The sequence below is a fragment of the Hipposideros armiger genome, unplaced genomic scaffold (assembly GCF_001890085.2).
Source record: "Hipposideros armiger isolate ML-2016 unplaced genomic scaffold, ASM189008v1 scaffold_284, whole genome shotgun sequence".
Classification (NCBI taxonomy): Eukaryota; Metazoa; Chordata; class Mammalia; order Chiroptera; family Hipposideridae; genus Hipposideros; species Hipposideros armiger.
Window position 1 is genome coordinate 1,803,272 of NW_017731634.1, and position 16,987 is coordinate 1,820,258.

At 62.5% G+C, this 16,987-nt stretch overlaps 3 protein-coding genes across 16 annotated transcripts; 1 reads left to right on the forward strand and 2 right to left on the reverse strand.

Annotated features, from left to right (window-relative positions):
* Positions 1-42: 42 nt before the first annotated feature.
* CPTP (ceramide-1-phosphate transfer protein) lies at positions 43-4,046 on the reverse strand. Of its 10 annotated transcripts, XM_019658542.1 has the most exons (5): positions 3,984-4,001; positions 2,963-3,513; positions 2,136-2,351; positions 1,710-1,903; positions 43-1,604 (listed from the first exon to the last, which is right to left on the reverse strand). In XM_019658542.1, the coding sequence occupies exons 4-5, from the start codon at positions 1,829-1,831 to the stop codon at positions 1,082-1,084; spliced, it is 645 nt and encodes a 214-aa protein (XP_019514087.1). In that variant the 5' UTR covers positions 1,832-1,903; positions 2,136-2,351; positions 2,963-3,513; positions 3,984-4,001; the 3' UTR covers positions 43-1,081. The 10 variants fall into 10 exon arrangements, with proteins under 10 accessions (XP_019514087.1, XP_019514092.1, XP_019514093.1 ...); XM_019658547.1 differs by lacking the exon at positions 2,963-3,513 and having other exon boundaries at positions 3,984-4,013; XM_019658548.1 differs by lacking the exon at positions 3,984-4,001 and having other exon boundaries at positions 2,136-2,281; positions 3,308-3,977.
* A 79-nt stretch (positions 4,047-4,125) lies between these two features.
* Positions 4,126-13,628, forward strand: INTS11 (integrator complex subunit 11). Of its 2 annotated transcripts, none has more exons than XM_019658486.1 (17): positions 4,126-4,304; positions 6,741-6,838; positions 7,246-7,319; positions 8,488-8,716; positions 9,857-10,027; positions 10,107-10,141; positions 10,454-10,592; positions 10,945-11,009; positions 11,375-11,564; positions 11,805-11,888; positions 12,230-12,319; positions 12,399-12,561; positions 12,653-12,760; positions 12,845-12,906; positions 12,977-13,119; positions 13,203-13,332; positions 13,456-13,628. In XM_019658486.1, the coding sequence occupies exons 1-17, from the start codon at positions 4,277-4,279 to the stop codon at positions 13,528-13,530; spliced, it is 1,884 nt and encodes a 627-aa protein (XP_019514031.1). In that variant the 5' UTR covers positions 4,126-4,276; the 3' UTR covers positions 13,531-13,628. The 2 variants fall into 2 exon arrangements, with proteins under 2 accessions (XP_019514031.1, XP_019514032.1); XM_019658487.1 differs by having other exon boundaries at positions 9,929-10,027.
* Positions 13,629-13,723: 95 nt separating this feature from the next.
* Positions 13,724-16,850, reverse strand: PUSL1 (pseudouridine synthase like 1). 4 transcript variants are annotated; one of them, XM_019658493.1, is made up of 9 exons: positions 16,716-16,850; positions 16,407-16,464; positions 16,071-16,258; positions 15,781-15,930; positions 15,520-15,690; positions 14,666-14,717; positions 14,420-14,591; positions 14,184-14,302; positions 13,724-14,020 (listed from the first exon to the last, which is right to left on the reverse strand). In XM_019658493.1, the coding sequence occupies exons 1-8, from the start codon at positions 16,790-16,792 to the stop codon at positions 14,205-14,207; spliced, it is 966 nt and encodes a 321-aa protein (XP_019514038.1). In that variant the 5' UTR covers positions 16,793-16,850; the 3' UTR covers positions 13,724-14,020; positions 14,184-14,204. The 4 variants fall into 4 exon arrangements, with proteins under 4 accessions (XP_019514038.1, XP_019514037.1, XP_019514036.1 ...); XM_019658492.1 differs by having other exon boundaries at positions 14,666-14,720; XM_019658491.1 differs by adding an exon at positions 15,021-15,111 and having other exon boundaries at positions 15,781-16,258.
* Between the last annotated feature and the right edge of the window lie 137 nt (positions 16,851-16,987).

Sequence of the window (16,987 nt, forward strand, 5' to 3'; positions counted from 1 at the left end):
CCAGGCACACCCAATACTCCCATCCTGGAGTGCAGAGCCTGGTTCTGTAATTGCAATTTATTTAGGTCAGAAAACCCATCACCCATGTTATAATTTCCAGGGGTCCCCCAGGCTCCACTTATGCACACCTGCCATTTGGGGAACACCGGCACTTGGTGCCAAAAAGGCCCTGATCACAGTGAAGAGCCAGTGGAACAGGCCAGGCTCCCAAGGGCTTGGTGTGGCTGACTTTCCAGCCTAGTAGGCACAGGGTTCAGGGCCCTCCATGTGTCCTGCGTGTCCTGAGCTCCATGCGGACGGGGCAGCGAGGGGCAGGGAGGAGGGAATGCGGCTTCTTGCTGGATGCCGGGGAGGGAGAGGCTGGCTGGCCCAGCAGAGTCATGGGCTCCCAGGGGCTGTGCTGTGTAGACACACAGGCAGCTGCCTGGGGGAGCACCGGGCAGCAGTGTGGCTGCAGGAGGCAGCTCATGTGTGTGCAGGGCTTCAGCTCTGGGCTATCAACTGTTGAGGACGTGGACCACCCCCAGCCAATAAGGTGAGGGGCAGGGAGCGAGCTGCAATGCCAGCTGCTGCCCTGGCAACAGCCAGTCAGGTATGGAGGGGCCAGAAGCAGCCCAGCCAGACACAGACACTGTGTCCAGGGCCTGGGAAGGACACACACCAGCTGGACATGTCGGCTGGCGAGGAGTCGGCACTCCCAGGACGGGTGGCTTCCTCCATTTCACAGACTGGATGTGCAGGCCAGGGCAGCCCCTTGGGCTTTCACAGAAACACTGATTCTGCCCCCCACTTGCCTTCTGCACTTCACCCACCTGGGTGACATCTGAGTGGACACACGCGGGACTTGGCTGAGGGCAAAGCTAAGCTGCCCACGGGCAGAGCGAGGGGACGGGTGTAGAGCAGACGGCCAGCGCCTGCCTGCTGTCTGCAGCCCAAGGGGGCCACACGGGGCCTGTTGCTCCCCCCGGGCTCAGCTCGCAGGGGGACAGTACTGTTCCCGCTCCTGGGGCACCTGGAGAGCTCCATGGCGGGATGGTCAGGTCCTGGAGGAGGGCAAGCGTGCAGCCTGGGCTGCCAGCCCCTAGGGCAGGTCCAGCAGAGCGTGCTCGGCATAGAGCTTCTGGGAGACACTGTACACGTGCTCAATGAAGGGCAGGGCCTCGCCCAGCATCTCCACAGCCTGCTCGGGGGACCCCACGTTCATGGCCTCCAGGAAGGCCTTGCGTGAGGGCAGTGCGCAGAAGGCCACGCTGACGGCCTGGCGGATGACCCAGGGATGGTAGGCAGCCAGCGAGGCGTTGTAGGAGTCGGTGCAGAGCGTGGCGGTGCTTGCGTCCTCGGGGCTGGTGCGTAGGCCCTCCAAGAAGAGCTGCAGCCAGCGCAGAGCCCGGTGCAGCCGCAGCACCGTCCGGCAGCCCGAGTCAGGGTGGCGGGAGCGCCGCTGCAGGTCCACCAGCTGGTGGCCCACCTCGTAGGCTACCATAGACTGCAAGCTGAGGTAGTGCTCCTGCTGGGGGCTGCTGCGCAGGCACTCCAAGATCTGCACCTTTGTCACCAGGTCCTTGGAGATGAAGGAGAAGATGGTGCCCAGGCTATTCAGGAACCTGGAAGGGAAGGGGGCACTCAGCCGGGTGCAGGGGGAGCCTGGCACACACAGAGGAGTGTAGCCAGGAGGGACCCGGCCCTGGGCAACAGCCCCCTGCACGCACCTGACCAGCCCCCTCCAGCCGGCGAGGTAGGGGTCTAGCAGCACCTCCTCCTTCTCATTCAGACACTGCTTGAAACTGACCAGGACGATTTTCAGGTTGAAGTCCGACTCCAAGTCACCCATTTTTCAATACGGACTGAGACGCAGGGGAGTCGGGCTGGTGGGTTGTCTTCTCCCTGACAGTCAGCTCACTCCCTGGAGGAGAGGGCGGGAGCAGCAGGGAAGGAACAGCTGGGGTCCACTGAAAGCCCACCTCCCCCTGCTGGGGAGGCACCCTCAGACACACCCACTGACCCTGCCATGCCCTTCGCTGGGGACAGGTGCCCACAGACCTGCGCCTGGCTCCTCCTCATCACTCAGGCCTGGTCCAACCACTTTGCTGTGTCTCACTCGCAACAGACACCCCTTTGTGCGTCCCCTCGCTTACTTGTGTACTGCCTGTCTCTCTCGCTGCAGTGTCTGTTCTGACTAGTTGGACAATCACGAGCTGCGTCCCTCCCCAGAGCCAGGCATTCTTCTAGGCACTCGGTGCTCGGTGACGGAAAACCAGCCCAGCCTGGTCATGGCAACATTCTGGTTGGAGGGTGGGGTCAGACAACAACAAAGACGGGAAATTCCGGCAGGGTAGGTAAGAGGATAAGAGCTATGGAAAAAGAGACAGTGGAGCAAGGTGGTGGCCAGGAGGGGGCTGGGCAGCCTCGATCCCCTTGCTCACAGCTGCATCCATCTTGAAAGCCAGCGCAGGGCCGGCCGAGTGGCTCAGTTGGTTAAGAGCTCGCTCAAGAGTTTGAGCTCTGAGCAACAGCGGTTCGAGTCCAGCCCGAGCTGAGCAGCCGCTGAGCTGCCAACAGGTAGCAGGATGGCTCAGCTAAAAAACAACAACAAAAAACAAAAACGAAAGCCAACGCAGAGGCTGTGGGCCAGCACTTGCTGGAGGTGAAGAGACATTGCTCTTCTCACTCCTACTGAAACTGTACACGTCACACACACAAATGTGGCTGGGCCAAAGGTCTTTCCGCCCCGTGAAGACAGCCACAGCCCCTCCCCCAGCCCTGGGAGCCTCCTGGAAGTGCCCTGGTGCAGAGTCCTGCTCTGGACCCCACTTGCATGCATACAGTCACTCCACAAACATCCTCCAAGCTCCCACGCACTGCATAGGTGTCACTGAGCATCCTGGCCCTTGCCTCCCTGGGTGCCCAGGGCTGGCACTGCAGTGTGGCTCTGATGGGCCCTGGGAACTCAGCCGCATCTCACCTGGTGTCCAGGATAAACTTGCGTCCCACTGGGCCTGGGGGATTCCTGTGCCTTTGGTGCTGGGTTCCCTGTGGGGGCCCCCAGTGAGGGAGCATCTAACCTGTGGTAAGAGCCCCAGCCAGGAACAGGACACCGGGGAGCCTGTGCAGGCTCTGCCTCCCACTCTATGGGTAGGTCACTCACCATAAGTCTTGGTCCTTTCATTGGGAAAAATGGGCCAGCACACTCTGCCCTGCCCACCGCCCACCACCTAGGTCTGATGGGGCCCAGTAGGTGCTGAAGGCGCTGCGTGCCCCAAGGCCCCAGCACGCCTGACATCAGGCGGAGCCCCAGAAGAGAGCTCACCCTGTCTCAGGGGTGGGGGCAGCAGTGCCTGGCCTTAGGAAAACGGCTCTCCGAGACTTCCAGCATCCCCTCCCCTCCTCAGAGCCTTGGTTTTCAGCCTCCGGTGGCACTCAGGGCTACCTTCCTGGCCACCAGACATCCTGTGGGCCTGGGCCTGGCCTTCCTGCCCAGAGCCCACACCAGCAGCCAACAGGAGCTGCCAGGAGCTGTTTAGAGTTTGGAAACAGGAAGGGCAGTGCTGTGCGGAGGGGTAGGCGGCCCGCCAGCTCTGGGAGGGTGATGTGATTCAGGGCGCTGCCAAGGCTCCCCCAGGGGCAGCCCACAGCCCCAAGGTCAGGGCTCAGCAGGAGGCTGTCACCCAAGCTCTGTGACTGCCATGACAGGTGTCCCCCAGGAGAAGGGGGCACCCACAATGGCACCCCAAGCTCAGAGGGTGGGAGCGGGGTCCTGTCCAAGAAGTCCTGCGAGTCTCGCCTGGGGCCCGGGTCCGGGCCGGTCCTGCGCCAGGTGAGGCCCAGGGACGGGGCAGGGTCCCAGACCCGGGGTCTGGGCCGGCGTGGGAGCAGGGTCCTCGGCCGCCCCCTGCCGCGCCCGGGGTCCCGCCCCCGGCCCCTCAGCGATGCCCAGACCCAGCCGTTTCCCCGCGGCCGGCCGAAGGCAGCCGCCCTGCGCTCACCTGCTCTGCCGCCGACACCGCTTCCGCAGGACCCGGCGCCCCGCCCCCTACCGCCCAGTCGCCTCCTGACGCCCGGGATTGGTTGCCTGCCGCCCAATCAGGAGGCCGAACGCAAGGTCCTGGTATCCGGCGTGAGACCGGAAGCGGGCCTCCTTGGGACTGCGCAGTGCGTTGTCGCAGGTCCGCTTCTGGTGCGGTCGGGTTGCCGGGGTCCCGGGGTTTGTCCGGCCGCAGTGGGCGCGTCGGCCCGGTGAGCGCAGAGGCGACTGCACCTGGGAGCGCGCCCGGGCAGGATGCCTGAGATCAGGGTCACTCCCCTGGGTGAGTGAGGGGCGCGAGACCGGCGCCTCGCGGGCGCAGCGTTGGCGGTGGTCTGCGGACGTGTCCCGGGGGCGCGTCCCGGGGGCGCCGAGGGCCGGCTGTGGTCACGGAGGCCTCGGGCCGCTGCTCCTCCCAGCTCAGGCCCCGTGTGGAGAGAAGCTTAAGGGGTGGCTTTGGGGTCGCGTCCTGCCCCACTACTCGGTGTGTCCCCAGTTTTCCTAACAGTGAAGAGGACGAGACCGCCTAAAGCGGGCTCCGAGCGACGCCGTCTCCACATTTTTCCTCCCTTTGTACGTGGACTGATGCTTCACGTCGCCTTTGCTCTCTGCTTCTGCTTCCTTTCCCACCGTTCACTTTCCTCCCATGTCCATCTCTCTCTGGTACCCAGTTGCCTGCAGCCTCCCTGTTACCCAACCTGGTTCAGCCCTTGTCTTACCTGACCTCAGCAATGTTAAAAAAGTAATAATTTTTAGGCCGGCTGAGTGGCTCAGTTGGTTAAGAGCTCGCTCTGAGCAACAGCGGTTGGATTCCTGGCCTGAGCTGAGCTACTGCTGAGCTGCCAACAGGTGGCAGGATGGCTCAGCTAAAAAAAAAAAAAAAGCTTTGCTTTTTGAAAAGATATAAATGTGCACTTTAAAAAGCTTGAACAGTTCAAAACAGTGCAAACGAGGAAAGATTGCGCATACCCCAGGGTCCCAGAAACAACTGGGGCTGTCATTTTGGTGGCCAACCCTCCAGATTCCTCTGGGTGGTGTTCCCGTACACATCGTGAGCCGTTCCAGCACCCGTCTCCTGCACTGGGCTGTGTCGGGAGCATCTTCCGGTACAGATGTCCCACGCACCTCCACGTCCTTCCTCAGGGTGCGAGCTGTTGGTCAGAAGAGCCCATTCAGCCCCCAGTGTGGACACTGAGCTCTTGACAACCACAGCGAACGCCCTTGCCCTTGGCCAGCAGACACCCCACGCTGCCATAGGCATTGTCACCCCCACGGCCTCTCGTAGCTGTTGGCCCCGGTGGCCCCACACCCTCCCTGCCCCTGGCTCCTGTCCAGGGGCCTCTGTAGGGTCCCCCTTCCCATTGGGCTCCTTTTCTCACCGCTCACTCTCCTTGCACAGCCCTATCTTTTTGCTGCTGCCATTACCCAGTCTGCACCTGAGTGTGCCCCAAGGTCCCTCAGCCTCGGCACCATGAGAGCAGAACTGCTTCTGCCCCACTGACTTCCCTTGCCAGTTCCAGCCGTGCAGGCTCCCAGGTTACCTGGGCCACAGGGCGTTTGTGCACCTGCCCCTTTCCTGGCCGTCTTTGTCCACCCTGCTTACAAGTCAAGCCTGTCGTGGTTCTGGAAGTTTCTGTGTCCCCTTTTCTGCCCGCCTTACCTCCATGACGCTGATGTCCGCCGACACAATCGGCGTGTTATCCACGTGCTCGCCTGGAACACGAGCTCCCTGTGGACAGGGCGTCTCCTTCGCTTTCTTCTGAGTCCTGCCCTCTCCTGGACTCTTCCCCACATCTCCTGACCAGTTCTGGCCACTGTCTTTGCTCCCTGGGATTGTCGTGGGTTCTGCTGTGGACAGGCGGCCAGCACCTAAGAGCTGGGGTCTGGAATCTGGAAGGCCGTCCTTGGCCCATGCCTAGGAGCCATGTGCCCCCCTGGGGGGTTCAGCTCACAACTTTGGTGGCTGCACATCCTCGTCTGTAAAGAAGGGTGGCTCGTCTCTCTCTCTTCTATAAATGTCTGGAGGGCCTTGAGCTGGCATGGCTCCAGGACTGGAGGTCCAGCAGGGAGCAGACGGCTAAGACCCGGCCCTTAGGCTGGTCCTGGTGGGACAGGAGTGACCTGTAAGAAATCTCAGTGCCACCACCTGTGGCTGGGCTGCCTGAGGCACGCAGGCTGAGCTCTTGGCTGGTGTCCCCTGCTATTGTCATGGGCGACAAGCTTCTCGAGGACCAGCCTGCATCCTGCTCTGGGCTGTTGCCTTGTCACCCTGGCATATGGGTGCTGACAGGTCAGGGGGCCAGCAGAGGGAGGCTCATAGGGTTCAAGGCGGAAAGCATGTTGTTCGCTGTCATCAGGCCTTGCAAGGTTGTGTCCATTTCCTTCTGGACCCCCAGGCTCCAGAGGGGTCACAGTGGGTGGACTGCAGTCTTGAGAGGTGTGGGGCTTCTTCCATCTGACACGGGGTGGCAGAGGCCAGGCCTGAGGCTGGAGGCACAGTGGGGGGGGGCACTCGGGCTAGAGCTCATTTGGAGGACGTGGCCCTTTGTCCCCTCCCTGCACATTTCCCCTGCCCATCCGCATGTGGAGGGAGCAATGTTTCCGCCTCACGTGTCATCCACTAGCAGCCCACTGAGGGCTCTACAGGGACATGGCAGGTGGACAGAGGGTAGTGGGGGAGGGGAGGGTTTGGAAGCACCCCAGCCTGCTCTCCCTGCAGGGGCTGGCCAGGATGTGGGCCGAAGCTGCATCTTGGTCTCCATTGCGGGCAAGAATGTCATGCTGGACTGTGGGATGCACATGGGCTTCAACGATGACGTGAGTCCCCAGACACACCTATGGGGCTGAGGAGGGCCCGTCACCAGGACCCCGGGGCTCAGAGTGTTAGGCTCTGACCCATAGATTGGAGACAGTCTGGACTCATGGGTAGTGGAGGGGGCAGGTGGGTCTGCATTACTGCATTGCTGGGCAGCCCCCCAGCATCACTTGACAGGTGGGGTGCCCTGCACAAGGGGCAGTCTGTACACAGAGGGGGTTTGTGGGCTTCTGCAGATTTGGTGGGTAGGCTGGGCGCACCCCAGGTTGGGCTTCTGGCTCAGTCACCAGTTCCGGCATTTGATCCCTGGAGGCTGTGAGCAGCCCACCGGAATAGGGGTGCTGTGTCCAGCTGCTCCCTTGAGGCCGGGCAGCCTGCTACGTTCTGATGCTTGCTCTTGGCTCCTCAGAGGCGCTTCCCCGACTTTTCTTACATCACCCGCAATGGCCGGCTGACTGACTTCCTGGACTGCGTGATCATCAGGTGGGCCCCTGCCAGCTGCTGGTGGCAGTGCCGTGCTGTGCGGGCGTGCACCTTCCCCGCCTCGAGGGCCCCCAGGAGCCCAAGGGAAGCCGCTCAGGGTGTTGTGGCCCTGGGCTCTGTCCCAGGTTGCCCTTGTGGCTTACCCCCAGGGCTGGCCCTTTCCACCGGATGCGGGCCCCAGTGGTGGCATCTTCCTGTGTGGTCATAGGTGTTCACCGCTGCTTCTTGATGGGCTGCAGTCAGCCCTGTGGTGGGGGGGCAGTGTTGTGTGTGCCTGTTGGCTGTGGCCCCAACTGTCGTGGACGAGAGCTCAGGTACCCTAGGAAAATGAGGCCGCGTCAGGGCAGCTGGTCCATGGGGAGGCGGCCCCCGCAGTCACAGGTGGTGTTTCACCCATCGAGCCCAGGCCGCTCCTCGGGCCTCCTCTCACTCAGCAGCAATTGGCAGCAGTGCCCATACCACCTCCCCTTCCCCCCTCAACCCCATCATCAACCCTCACAGGCCTCCTGTCCCCCTCACCTCGGGGCCTCCCTTCCTCTCATTCTCATGTTCTGCCCAGACAGTCCACAGACCTTGCTGGGGTCCAGTCCCTCTCACAACCCTGACGGTCACCGCATGGCCTGGGTGACCACAGCAGCCCCTGCTGGTCTGCTCTCCCCACAGCCAGAGGTGCCCCATCTCGGGCAGCCCATCCTCAGATACTCTGAGGCTCCTGAGGGCACAGTCCCTTCTTGGATGAGGGCTGGTCCCCACGCGTCCGCTTCATCTGTGGCCGGCACAGCACTGCTGTTGCCTCTGCCCCAGCATCGTTCTAGGCCTCATCCCAGCGCTGTCCATCAGTACCTGTGCCACCCACCGAAGGTGGTGACTTGTGGTACATTGTCCCCTTAGCTGCTCTTTCTTCATGGAATGTGTCACCGTCTGGCACATGTTTTAACTATTTATTTGCTCATCACTAAACTAGGTATCTATACTGTAAGGTCCAGGAAGATAGCAGCTTCTGTTGGTTTGCTCACCCCTCACTCTCCAGTCCTTAGCACAGTGCCGCACGCACAGGAGGCCCTTAGTGAGCAAGGGAACGAGGGAATGATGAGCCCACTGTGTGCAGAGGCTGTGGAGGGTGGGCTGGGTGAGGTGTGGCAGCCTGCTGACCGTGCTGTCCCCACAGCCACTTCCACCTGGACCACTGCGGGGCGCTGCCCTACTTCAGCGAGATGGTGGGCTACGATGGGCCCATCTACATGACGCACCCCACCCAGGCCATCTGCCCCATCCTGCTGGAGGACTACCGCAAGATCGCCGTGGACAAGAAGGGCGAGGCCAACTTCTTCACCTCGCAGATGATCAAGGACTGCATGAAGAAGGTGGTGGCCGTCCACCTCCACCAGACTGTCCAGGTCAGGCCCTGCGCCCCCCAGGCGGCATGGGGCCCGGCCCAGATCCGGCGCAGGGTGCAGGGTGGAGCACCTCTGCTCTCACCCAGCTTTGTGACTGTGTGTGTGGAGGAGGTGGAGAGGGACAGGCCGGTGGCACTTGTGTCGTGAGCGCAGTGGTTCTGTGGGTGTGCCGGCCAGCTGGGGAGGCGGAGACGGTGGTGAGATGGGCGAGCCCCAAGGGCGCCCAGCGCCGTGGACTTGGCTTCACCTCAGTCACCGCTGTGTGCAGGTTGGGGGACGAAGGGCTTCCCCGAGGTGGCGACATCGCATTTGGTAAAGATCCAGGTTATACGTCTCTCTGGGTTTTGTTAGTTAGTAGATGCCTACATATTTTGGGTCATTTTTTCCTGGTTGAACCTTGTGTCAATGTGAAGTATATATGTTTCTCTTTAGTAATGGTTTTTGCCTTTCAGTCATTTTTCTGGTAATATGGTTACACCATTCCCACCTCCCTCACCTTTGGTTACTATTTATGTTGTACATCTTTTTCCATTTATTTTTTACTTTCAACCTTTCTGTAACGGTATATTTTAAGTGTGGCTCTTTTAAGTACTGTGTTTTGTTTTTTTTTAAAGATTTTATTGGGGAATTGGGGGAGGGGAACAGCACTGGAGAATCGGGGGAAGGGGAACAGACAAGTTGCTGTCCTTTTGTTCTTCAGTCTAGTTGTAGAGGATGTTGCTTCACTGGCCCATGTTGGTATTATTGCGCTCTTCCCGGATGAGGCAGATCGGTCGCCAGCCTCTGGACGGCCGCTCACAGCGGCTCTTGGCAGCTCATATTGGCTGCCAGCCACTCACGGTAGCCCATGGCAACCCACTGCAGCCCCACTGCAGCCTACGCTGTCGCCGTCGCCTCATGGCAGCCCAGCTCCAGGTTGAGCTGCTGTTCAGCATCTTAGCTGTGGAGGGCAGTGTCACTGGCCCTCATATGTGGGATCCAAACCGGGGCCCTCTGGCATCCCAAGCCAGCTCTTAACCAATGCACCACTCGGCCGGCCCTGTGTTCAATCACTTTTGATTGAAAGCTGATATTGTGTGGGAAACAGGAAGAAATGAAAGGCTTAGAACGACGTCATCTCTTGTGCCCACCTCCTCCCAGCCCTGTGCTGTCCTCCGCCAGCCGCGCGCCCAGCACAGCCCACAGACTCGAGTTCAACCCCATCCTCCACAGGTGGACGACGAGCTGGAGATCAAGGCTTACTACGCAGGCCATGTGCTGGGGGCCGCCATGTTCCAGATCAGGGTGGGCTCAGAGTCTGTGGTCTACACGGTGAGTGGAAGTGCACAGGGCATAGGAGGCTGCCTGGGTGGGGAGGAGGCACCTCCCTGAATGCTGCTTTTTCTGCCAGGGTGATTATAACATGACCCCGGACCGGCATCTGGGGTAAGTTGGCTGGTGTGTTTGTCTCATCCAGTGGAGGCCCCCGCCCCCGCCCCCAGAATGCACTGACCTTCGCGGATGTGCTGGGTGCCTGAGCGGTCAGCACACCAGTGTCCCCATGTGGCCCCCGTGCAAGGCAGAGTCTGTTTCCTGTTACCCCCGAGTGTTGCCCGTGACGTCCCACTGCCTGGGCCTTGCAGGGGTGGAGGCTGCCAGCCGGAGGGCCTTGGCCGTGTCCGGGGCTGGGGTCCAGCTTGTTGCCCCCAGCCTGTGGCCGTGCGGACTGCCCACCTTGGGCTGTGCCCTCTGTTGTAGAGCTGCCTGGATTGACAAATGCCGCCCCAACCTGCTCATCACAGAATCCACATATGCCACGACCATTCGCGACTCCAAGCGCTGTCGGGAGCGAGACTTCCTGAAGAAGGTGCATGAGACCGTGGAGCGTGGCGGCAAGGTAGCTGGCCCCGGGCAGAGGGGCGGGCAGGGCACCGGAGGAGGGCTTGCTCAGCATTGGGAAGAAAAGCTCCGCAGACCCTCCGAGGGGCGCTTGTCTCATGTGTCTGATCCCAATGAAGGGCTGGCCAGAGCTTCCTGCAGGGTCACCATAGAGAGGCTGTGGCCGGGGGCAGGGGTTGGGGGCAGACATGGGTGGGTCCTCCGTGGATGTAGCCCCAGGCCATCAGACCTGCTAGTGGGGCCTGAGAAGGGGGCCCCAGGGAGCAGCTGCCCATGCACTGTGCTCTCATGGGGCCTGACCTGGGTGGGCAGTGGCCAGGGGCTCCCACCCAAACGCCCCGTCCCCACAGGTGCTGATCCCAGTGTTTGCACTGGGCCGCGCTCAGGAGCTCTGTATCCTGCTGGAGACCTTCTGGTAGGTGCAGGTGGGGGCTTCTGGGTGCCCTGGCCTGCGCGGGCAGTAGGGAGCGGGGTTGACTGCCTGTGAGTGGGCAATGACATCCTTCCATGTCCAGCCCAATGGGTCTTGGCCTGGTTCCAGGAAGAGTACAGGCTGCAGAAGCCAACGCAGCACTGGCGGCTGTCAGGTGCATGAGGCACCTGCGGTCAGGATGCCCATTCGTGGGCGCCGCCGGAGCCTGGAGGGCACTGACCTCCCGCGCACGTGCAAGCTTCCACACAGAAGCGCTGGGGTGGGGGACTGCGGGGGGCTGTGTTCCTCCCACCCGACTGGATGCAGGTGCAAGCCGAGGTGCAGCGGTGACGCAGCCCTGTCCACAGGGAGCGCATGAACCTGAAGGCCCCCATCTATTTCTCCACGGGCCTGACGGAGAAGGCCAACCATTACTACAAGCTCTTCATCACCTGGACCAATCAGAAGATCCGTAAGACCTTCGTCCAGAGGAACATGTTCGAGTTCAAGCACATCAAGGCCTTTGACCGAGCGTTTGCTGATAACCCGGGTCCGATGGTGAGGCTCCGGCCAGGGGTGGCGGGGTGCACGTGGCCAGCCTGTGCCCGCTGTAGCCAGGCTGGCCCACCCAGGCTGGGGTCCACATGTGTGTCTGGGCCTGCCAGGATCCCTGCCTGCGGGTCTCCCATGGGAGGGGCACACCCGTGGTGCGGGAAAGAGGGCAGAGGGTGGGGCCTGGCCCAGTTCATGGGCAGGCGGAGCATGGGCTACCTGACTGCCCCCATGGCCACTCCGCAGGTCGTGTTTGCCACGCCGGGCATGCTGCACGCTGGCCAGTCCCTTCAGATCTTCCGGAAGTGGGCAGGGAACGAGAAGAACATGGTGAGGGATCTGGGCCCCCTGGTGGCTCCTTGAAGGGCCTGTGAGGTCAGGCAGAGGTGGGGGAGCAAGTTTCCCCTGGTTGGGGACACTGCTGCTGTCTGGGGACTCAGTATCCTGGTTCCCAGTGTCCCACCCAGGCAGGAAGGTCCCCACGCCCTCAGCAGCAGTCATGGCGGTCAGGTGTGGGCAGGCTTGTGCCTGAGGTCCCTGAGCCCGCCCAGGTATGCAGCGGGGCTGGCAAGGGTTCAGGTTGAAGGGCGGAGAGATGAGGTGAGGGTTTCTAGAGAGGAAGCCCTGAGGCCATGCAGGTGCCAGCAGCTCCGCCCCTTTTCCCCCCCAAGGTCATCATGCCTGGCTACTGCGTGCAGGGCACGGTGGGCCACAAGATCCTCAGTGGGCAGCGCAAGCTGGAGATGGAGGGGCGGCAGCTGGTGAGTCTCCCCCTGCTCCCCAGCACTCCTCAGACCTTCCCAGGTGGGTGGTGACGGCCTTGTGTGCTGTGACCTGCAGCTGGAGGTCAAGATGCAGGTGGAGTACATGTCGTTCAGTGCCCATGCGGACGCGAAGGGCATCATGCAGCTGGTGGGCCAGGCGGAGCCTGAGAGCGTGCTGCTGGTGCACGGGGAGGCCAAGAAGATGGAGTTCCTGAAGCAGAAGATCGAGCAGGAGTTCCGTAGGCGGCCAGCGGGGTGTTGGGTGGGGTGGAGAGCGGGGCAGGCAGGGCCGGTCCCCCCTTACTGAGGCTGTCCCTGCCCCCCGCCCAGGGGTCACTTGCTACATGCCAGCCAATGGTGAGACAGTGACGCTGCCCACAAGCCCCAGCATCCCGGTGGGCATCTCGCTGGGGCTCCTGAAGCGGGAGATGGCGCAGGGTATGTGGGGACAGGCGTGCAGGGCGGGGCCGGGTGGGGCCGGCTGACTGCCCACAGCTCTGATCCCTGCCCCCTTCTCTGCAGGGCTGCTCCCTGACGCCAAGAAACCCCGGCTCCTGCATGGCACCCTGATCATGAAGGATAGTGTGAGTGCACGGGGGTGGTCTCGGGGGGTGGGGGAGCTCCCGCACTCCCTGACCTGCCCCTGCCCCACAGAACTTCCGGCTGGTGTCCTCAGAGCAGGCCCTCAAGGAGCTGGGCATGGCCGAGCACCAGCTGCGCTTCACCTGCCGCGTGCACCTGCACGACACGCGCAAAGAGCAGGAGACTGCCATGCGAGTCTACAGCCACCTGAAGAGGTGGGCACTGGCCCTGCCTCTTCTGGCCCTGGGGGGCGGGGCGTGAGCAGGCAGGGACAGGGTCTCACCATGCCTCCCCGCAGCGTCCTCAAGGACCACTGCGTGCAGCACCTTCCGGATGGCTCCGTGACCGTGGAGTCCATCCTCATCCAGGCCGCCGCCCACTCAGAGGACCCGGGCACCAAGGTGCTGCTGGTCTCCTGGACCTACCAAGTACGTGGCAGAACCCAGGCGGGCCTGCGCCTGGCAGTGGGTCAGGAGGGGTCCCCCCATCACCCTGGGCGGTCTGGGTGGGGTGGGGAGGATGGCGCCACAGCCCCTGGGTTTCTGCTGCAGGATGAAGAGCTGGGGAGCCACCTCACCGCCCTGCTCAAGAAGGGGGTGCCGCAGGCCCCCGGCGGAGGCAGCTGACTGCCAGGAGGCCGCCCTGCCCTTTGCCCAGCTGGAGGGACTTGGGCTTCTGCTCTAGGACCATATCTGTGCCCTGGGTTTCCCCCGTGGACGTGGCGCCCACGGCTGGCCACAGCCTTTGTCCATGGGGACAGGACCACAGTGTCACATGTCTGCCCAAGGGGCCGTTTTTAGCTGAAGAAATAAACAGCTCTGGAGATCTCTTCACCTTTTATTTCTACTTCTGGGCCCGGTGTGTTAATTTTCAGTACAAACAAAAATAAGGGCTGCTTGTATATTCCCTTTGCGATGTTCATACCTGTTCCGTACCCACCCTTGGGGCACCCAGAACAGCAGAGACTTGGGGAGGCAGGAGGCCTGCTGTGGCCCAGCCTAGTGAGCCTGGCTGCCTTGACTTTGGCTGAGCATCTGGGGGGTCATCTGTGGTTTCAGTGCTACGGACCCCATAGAGCACTTAGGACAGAAGCTCGGGGGCTGCTGACGGCAGGACCTGTGGACAGACCCTAGGTCAACTTGGGGCAGGGGGTTCTCTGCAGGGGCTGGGGAGGCCCTTCTCAGTCTGATGCGCCCCCCTCTCAGCTTCCCTCCCCCATTGATAACTTGCCCACAGGACCAGGTCAGGAGGGGCTGTGGCAACTCGGGGAAACCAGCACCTCACTCTAGGCCGCCTGCCTTTAGGCCACTGGTCTCCCGCCTGAGGTCTTCCGGCTGACCCGGGGCCTCTCTGCCCCCTGGATGCTGGCTTCCTGCTGGGCACAGGCTGGATTCCCGGCTGTTAGGATGACATGAAGGCTATGACAACACTGCCACCATGAGCTCCTCCAGCAAGGACCCAGGCTAGACAATCAGTGGGGTACAAGCAGGGACCTTCCAGGCCGCCGCCACTTACCTAGGTCCCCGAGGCCCCCATATAGCACCGACTTCAGGAACAAGCCGTGGGCTGGGGCCACACGTGTCTGGGGCCTGCCCAGGGGGTTCCGGCTCTCCAGGATCACCTTCACCTCAGTGGGTGTCAAAGCCCCCAGCCCCACAGCCACCAGGATCGCTGTCATCCTCCGCACCTGGGACCAAGGCAAAGACTGCCACAGTGGCCCAAGCCCCGTCCCCGCCCCAGGATGGCCTCATGACAGACTACCTGTCTGTACAGGAAGGACTGGCTCTCAAACTCCAGGGTCCAGAACTGCAACCTTCTGGGGACACAAGAACCTGTGATGTCCCAGCCCAGTTTGGCCCCAGGCAGGGGAAGTGGACTGGGCAGCGCAGGGGGCCAGGAAAGATTGGTTCCCACCCTCTCTTCCACCCCAGGGACCTCCACTGACCACCCACTCTTAAAGGAAACCAGTAAGAGGGAGATGGCTGTGAGTGGGAGGGCGGCAGAGCTTTCTGGGGCCTTGCTGTGGGGGCAGGGCCCTCAGGCAAGGTGCTAAGTCCTGGTCCCGGTTTTGGGGCAGCTGAGGGAGGGGCATGCAGCCAGCTCATCTGCTAGAGACCTAAGCTTCTGGCCGGGGGCTCTTTGGCGTGAGTCCAAGGCTGACCGTGTAGAAGTTCCTCCTCCCTTCAGTGCTCCACATTGAGAAGGTTCTAGAAATCAGCATCTGCCATGTGGCAGGAGGCCCCTGGGACAGTGCTGGGTGGGGGTAGTGGAACCTGCCCCATCAGGCTGGGCCAGAACCACTGGCCTGGTGCTTCTCCCCCAGCGGAACCTTTACAGCCGCTACCAGGAGCCATCCACTAGTCAGTGAGCCCTCGGACAAAAGCAGCATTCTCTGCCCTGTCCCCCAGCCTGGCAGGGACCCCAGACAGGGAGGCGGGGAGGGCACAGCTGCAGGCTCATGGGTACCACCCAACTGCCCAGCATGTCCCCACCAGGTGCCTAGGGAACCCTCCATCCAGCCATGTCCTGCCTCTGCTCTGTTCTTGCCAGGGAAGGTGCTGGAGCTCGGTCAGGCCCCCACGGCCTCCAGGCCAGCATGCAGGCTGTCCTCTCACCTGCTCTCCTGAGGGAGGACAAAGGGGCTGCCTGAATCAGGGGACACTGAGGCTCTGCGCAATGTGCGCACTGAACTGGTGGATGGGCTGCCAGCCGACTGGAAGGCGCTGAAGTCATGTGTCCCCAGGAGGTGTTGGGCGGCCTCCTGCATGGCGGCCACATCCAAATAACTGCAGGGAGCCAGGTGAGTGGTCAGGAGGAAGTGGCCAGCCTAGTGGGCCTGGCATCCCCCTCCCACTCACTGTCACACCCACACTCACTCTGCCCGCAGGGCCCAACATCGGTTTCGTTCAAACACAGACAGCTGATCCGGCCGGGGGCAGCCGGTGGCCAGGCGGTACAGGTAGGTCCTGGATGTGGCTGCGTAGCGGGCATGGAAGTTGCTGTGCACACGGAAGGCCTGCAGGACCCTGTGGGGGGGAAGGTCAGGACGCCAGAGAGAAGGCGCCCCACAAGTGTGCCATTACTCCCAGAAGTTCTGTCCAGGAGCAGTACTTCCCGACCCCCGCCTCTCCCCACGGTGGGCGAGGGAGTGCACAGTGGTGTGCACCTGATGGCGGGGTGTTTCAGGTGGGTGTTGAGGGCCTGGGTCAGGACCTCAGGTGAGAAGGGCGGCTGGCCTGAGCGGCGCTGAACGTCCAGATGCGCAGCGTTACTCAGAGCGTGGACCCCAGCATCCGTGCGGCTGGAGATGACGAACTTGACCGGCACGACCGATTTCAGCCTCTCTGCGGCCTCCTGCGGGGACCGGCGGCTGAGCGGGAGCGCAGGGCAAGGACCAGAGTCCCGAAGGACCGCTCTCCGTGCTCCCAGAGGCGCAGGGCTCCCATCTGCCCCTCCCCGGGGTCGCCCTCCTCCATCCGGGCGACAGGCCAACAGAGCTCACCTCCAGGTAGTTCTGGACCCCGACGGCGCGCTGGGCGCCTCTGACAGCCGCGACCCCGCTGTGGGCACAGGTGGACGCAGGTCAACGGGAGGAGATGGCCCCGCCCGGATCCCGCTCTATGCGGCCAACACGGCGATTCATTCCCCGGTGCGGGGGCCGGAGGCCGGAGGTGCGAATCCTAAATATAACGCCCGCCCTCCCCTCGGGCGCCAGGTCGCCCGCTGCCCTCGGGGTTAAGATCCGGTGCTTCCAGCGGCGCCGGGTTGCACGTGGGGGTCTTGGGCACTGAGGGAGGTACGAAAGACGTACTTAAAGTCCGTGCCCAAGTACTGGAAATACACGAGGTAGCGCGCCCGCACAGAGCCCGCAGCCGGGCCAGAACCCATGGTGGGGCGGGACCGGACGGAGAGGCGCCAGCGGAGTAGGACCCAGCGGATGGGGCGGGGGGGGGGGAGGCCGCACGTGTGTCTTGCGCGCATGCGCACACAATCTGGCCACACAACCCCACCCCGCCCGCTCCTGCGCCTGCGCCTTTACGTTCGCCCCGCCCCGGCAGCCGGGCACAACGCCCCTCGGCCGCA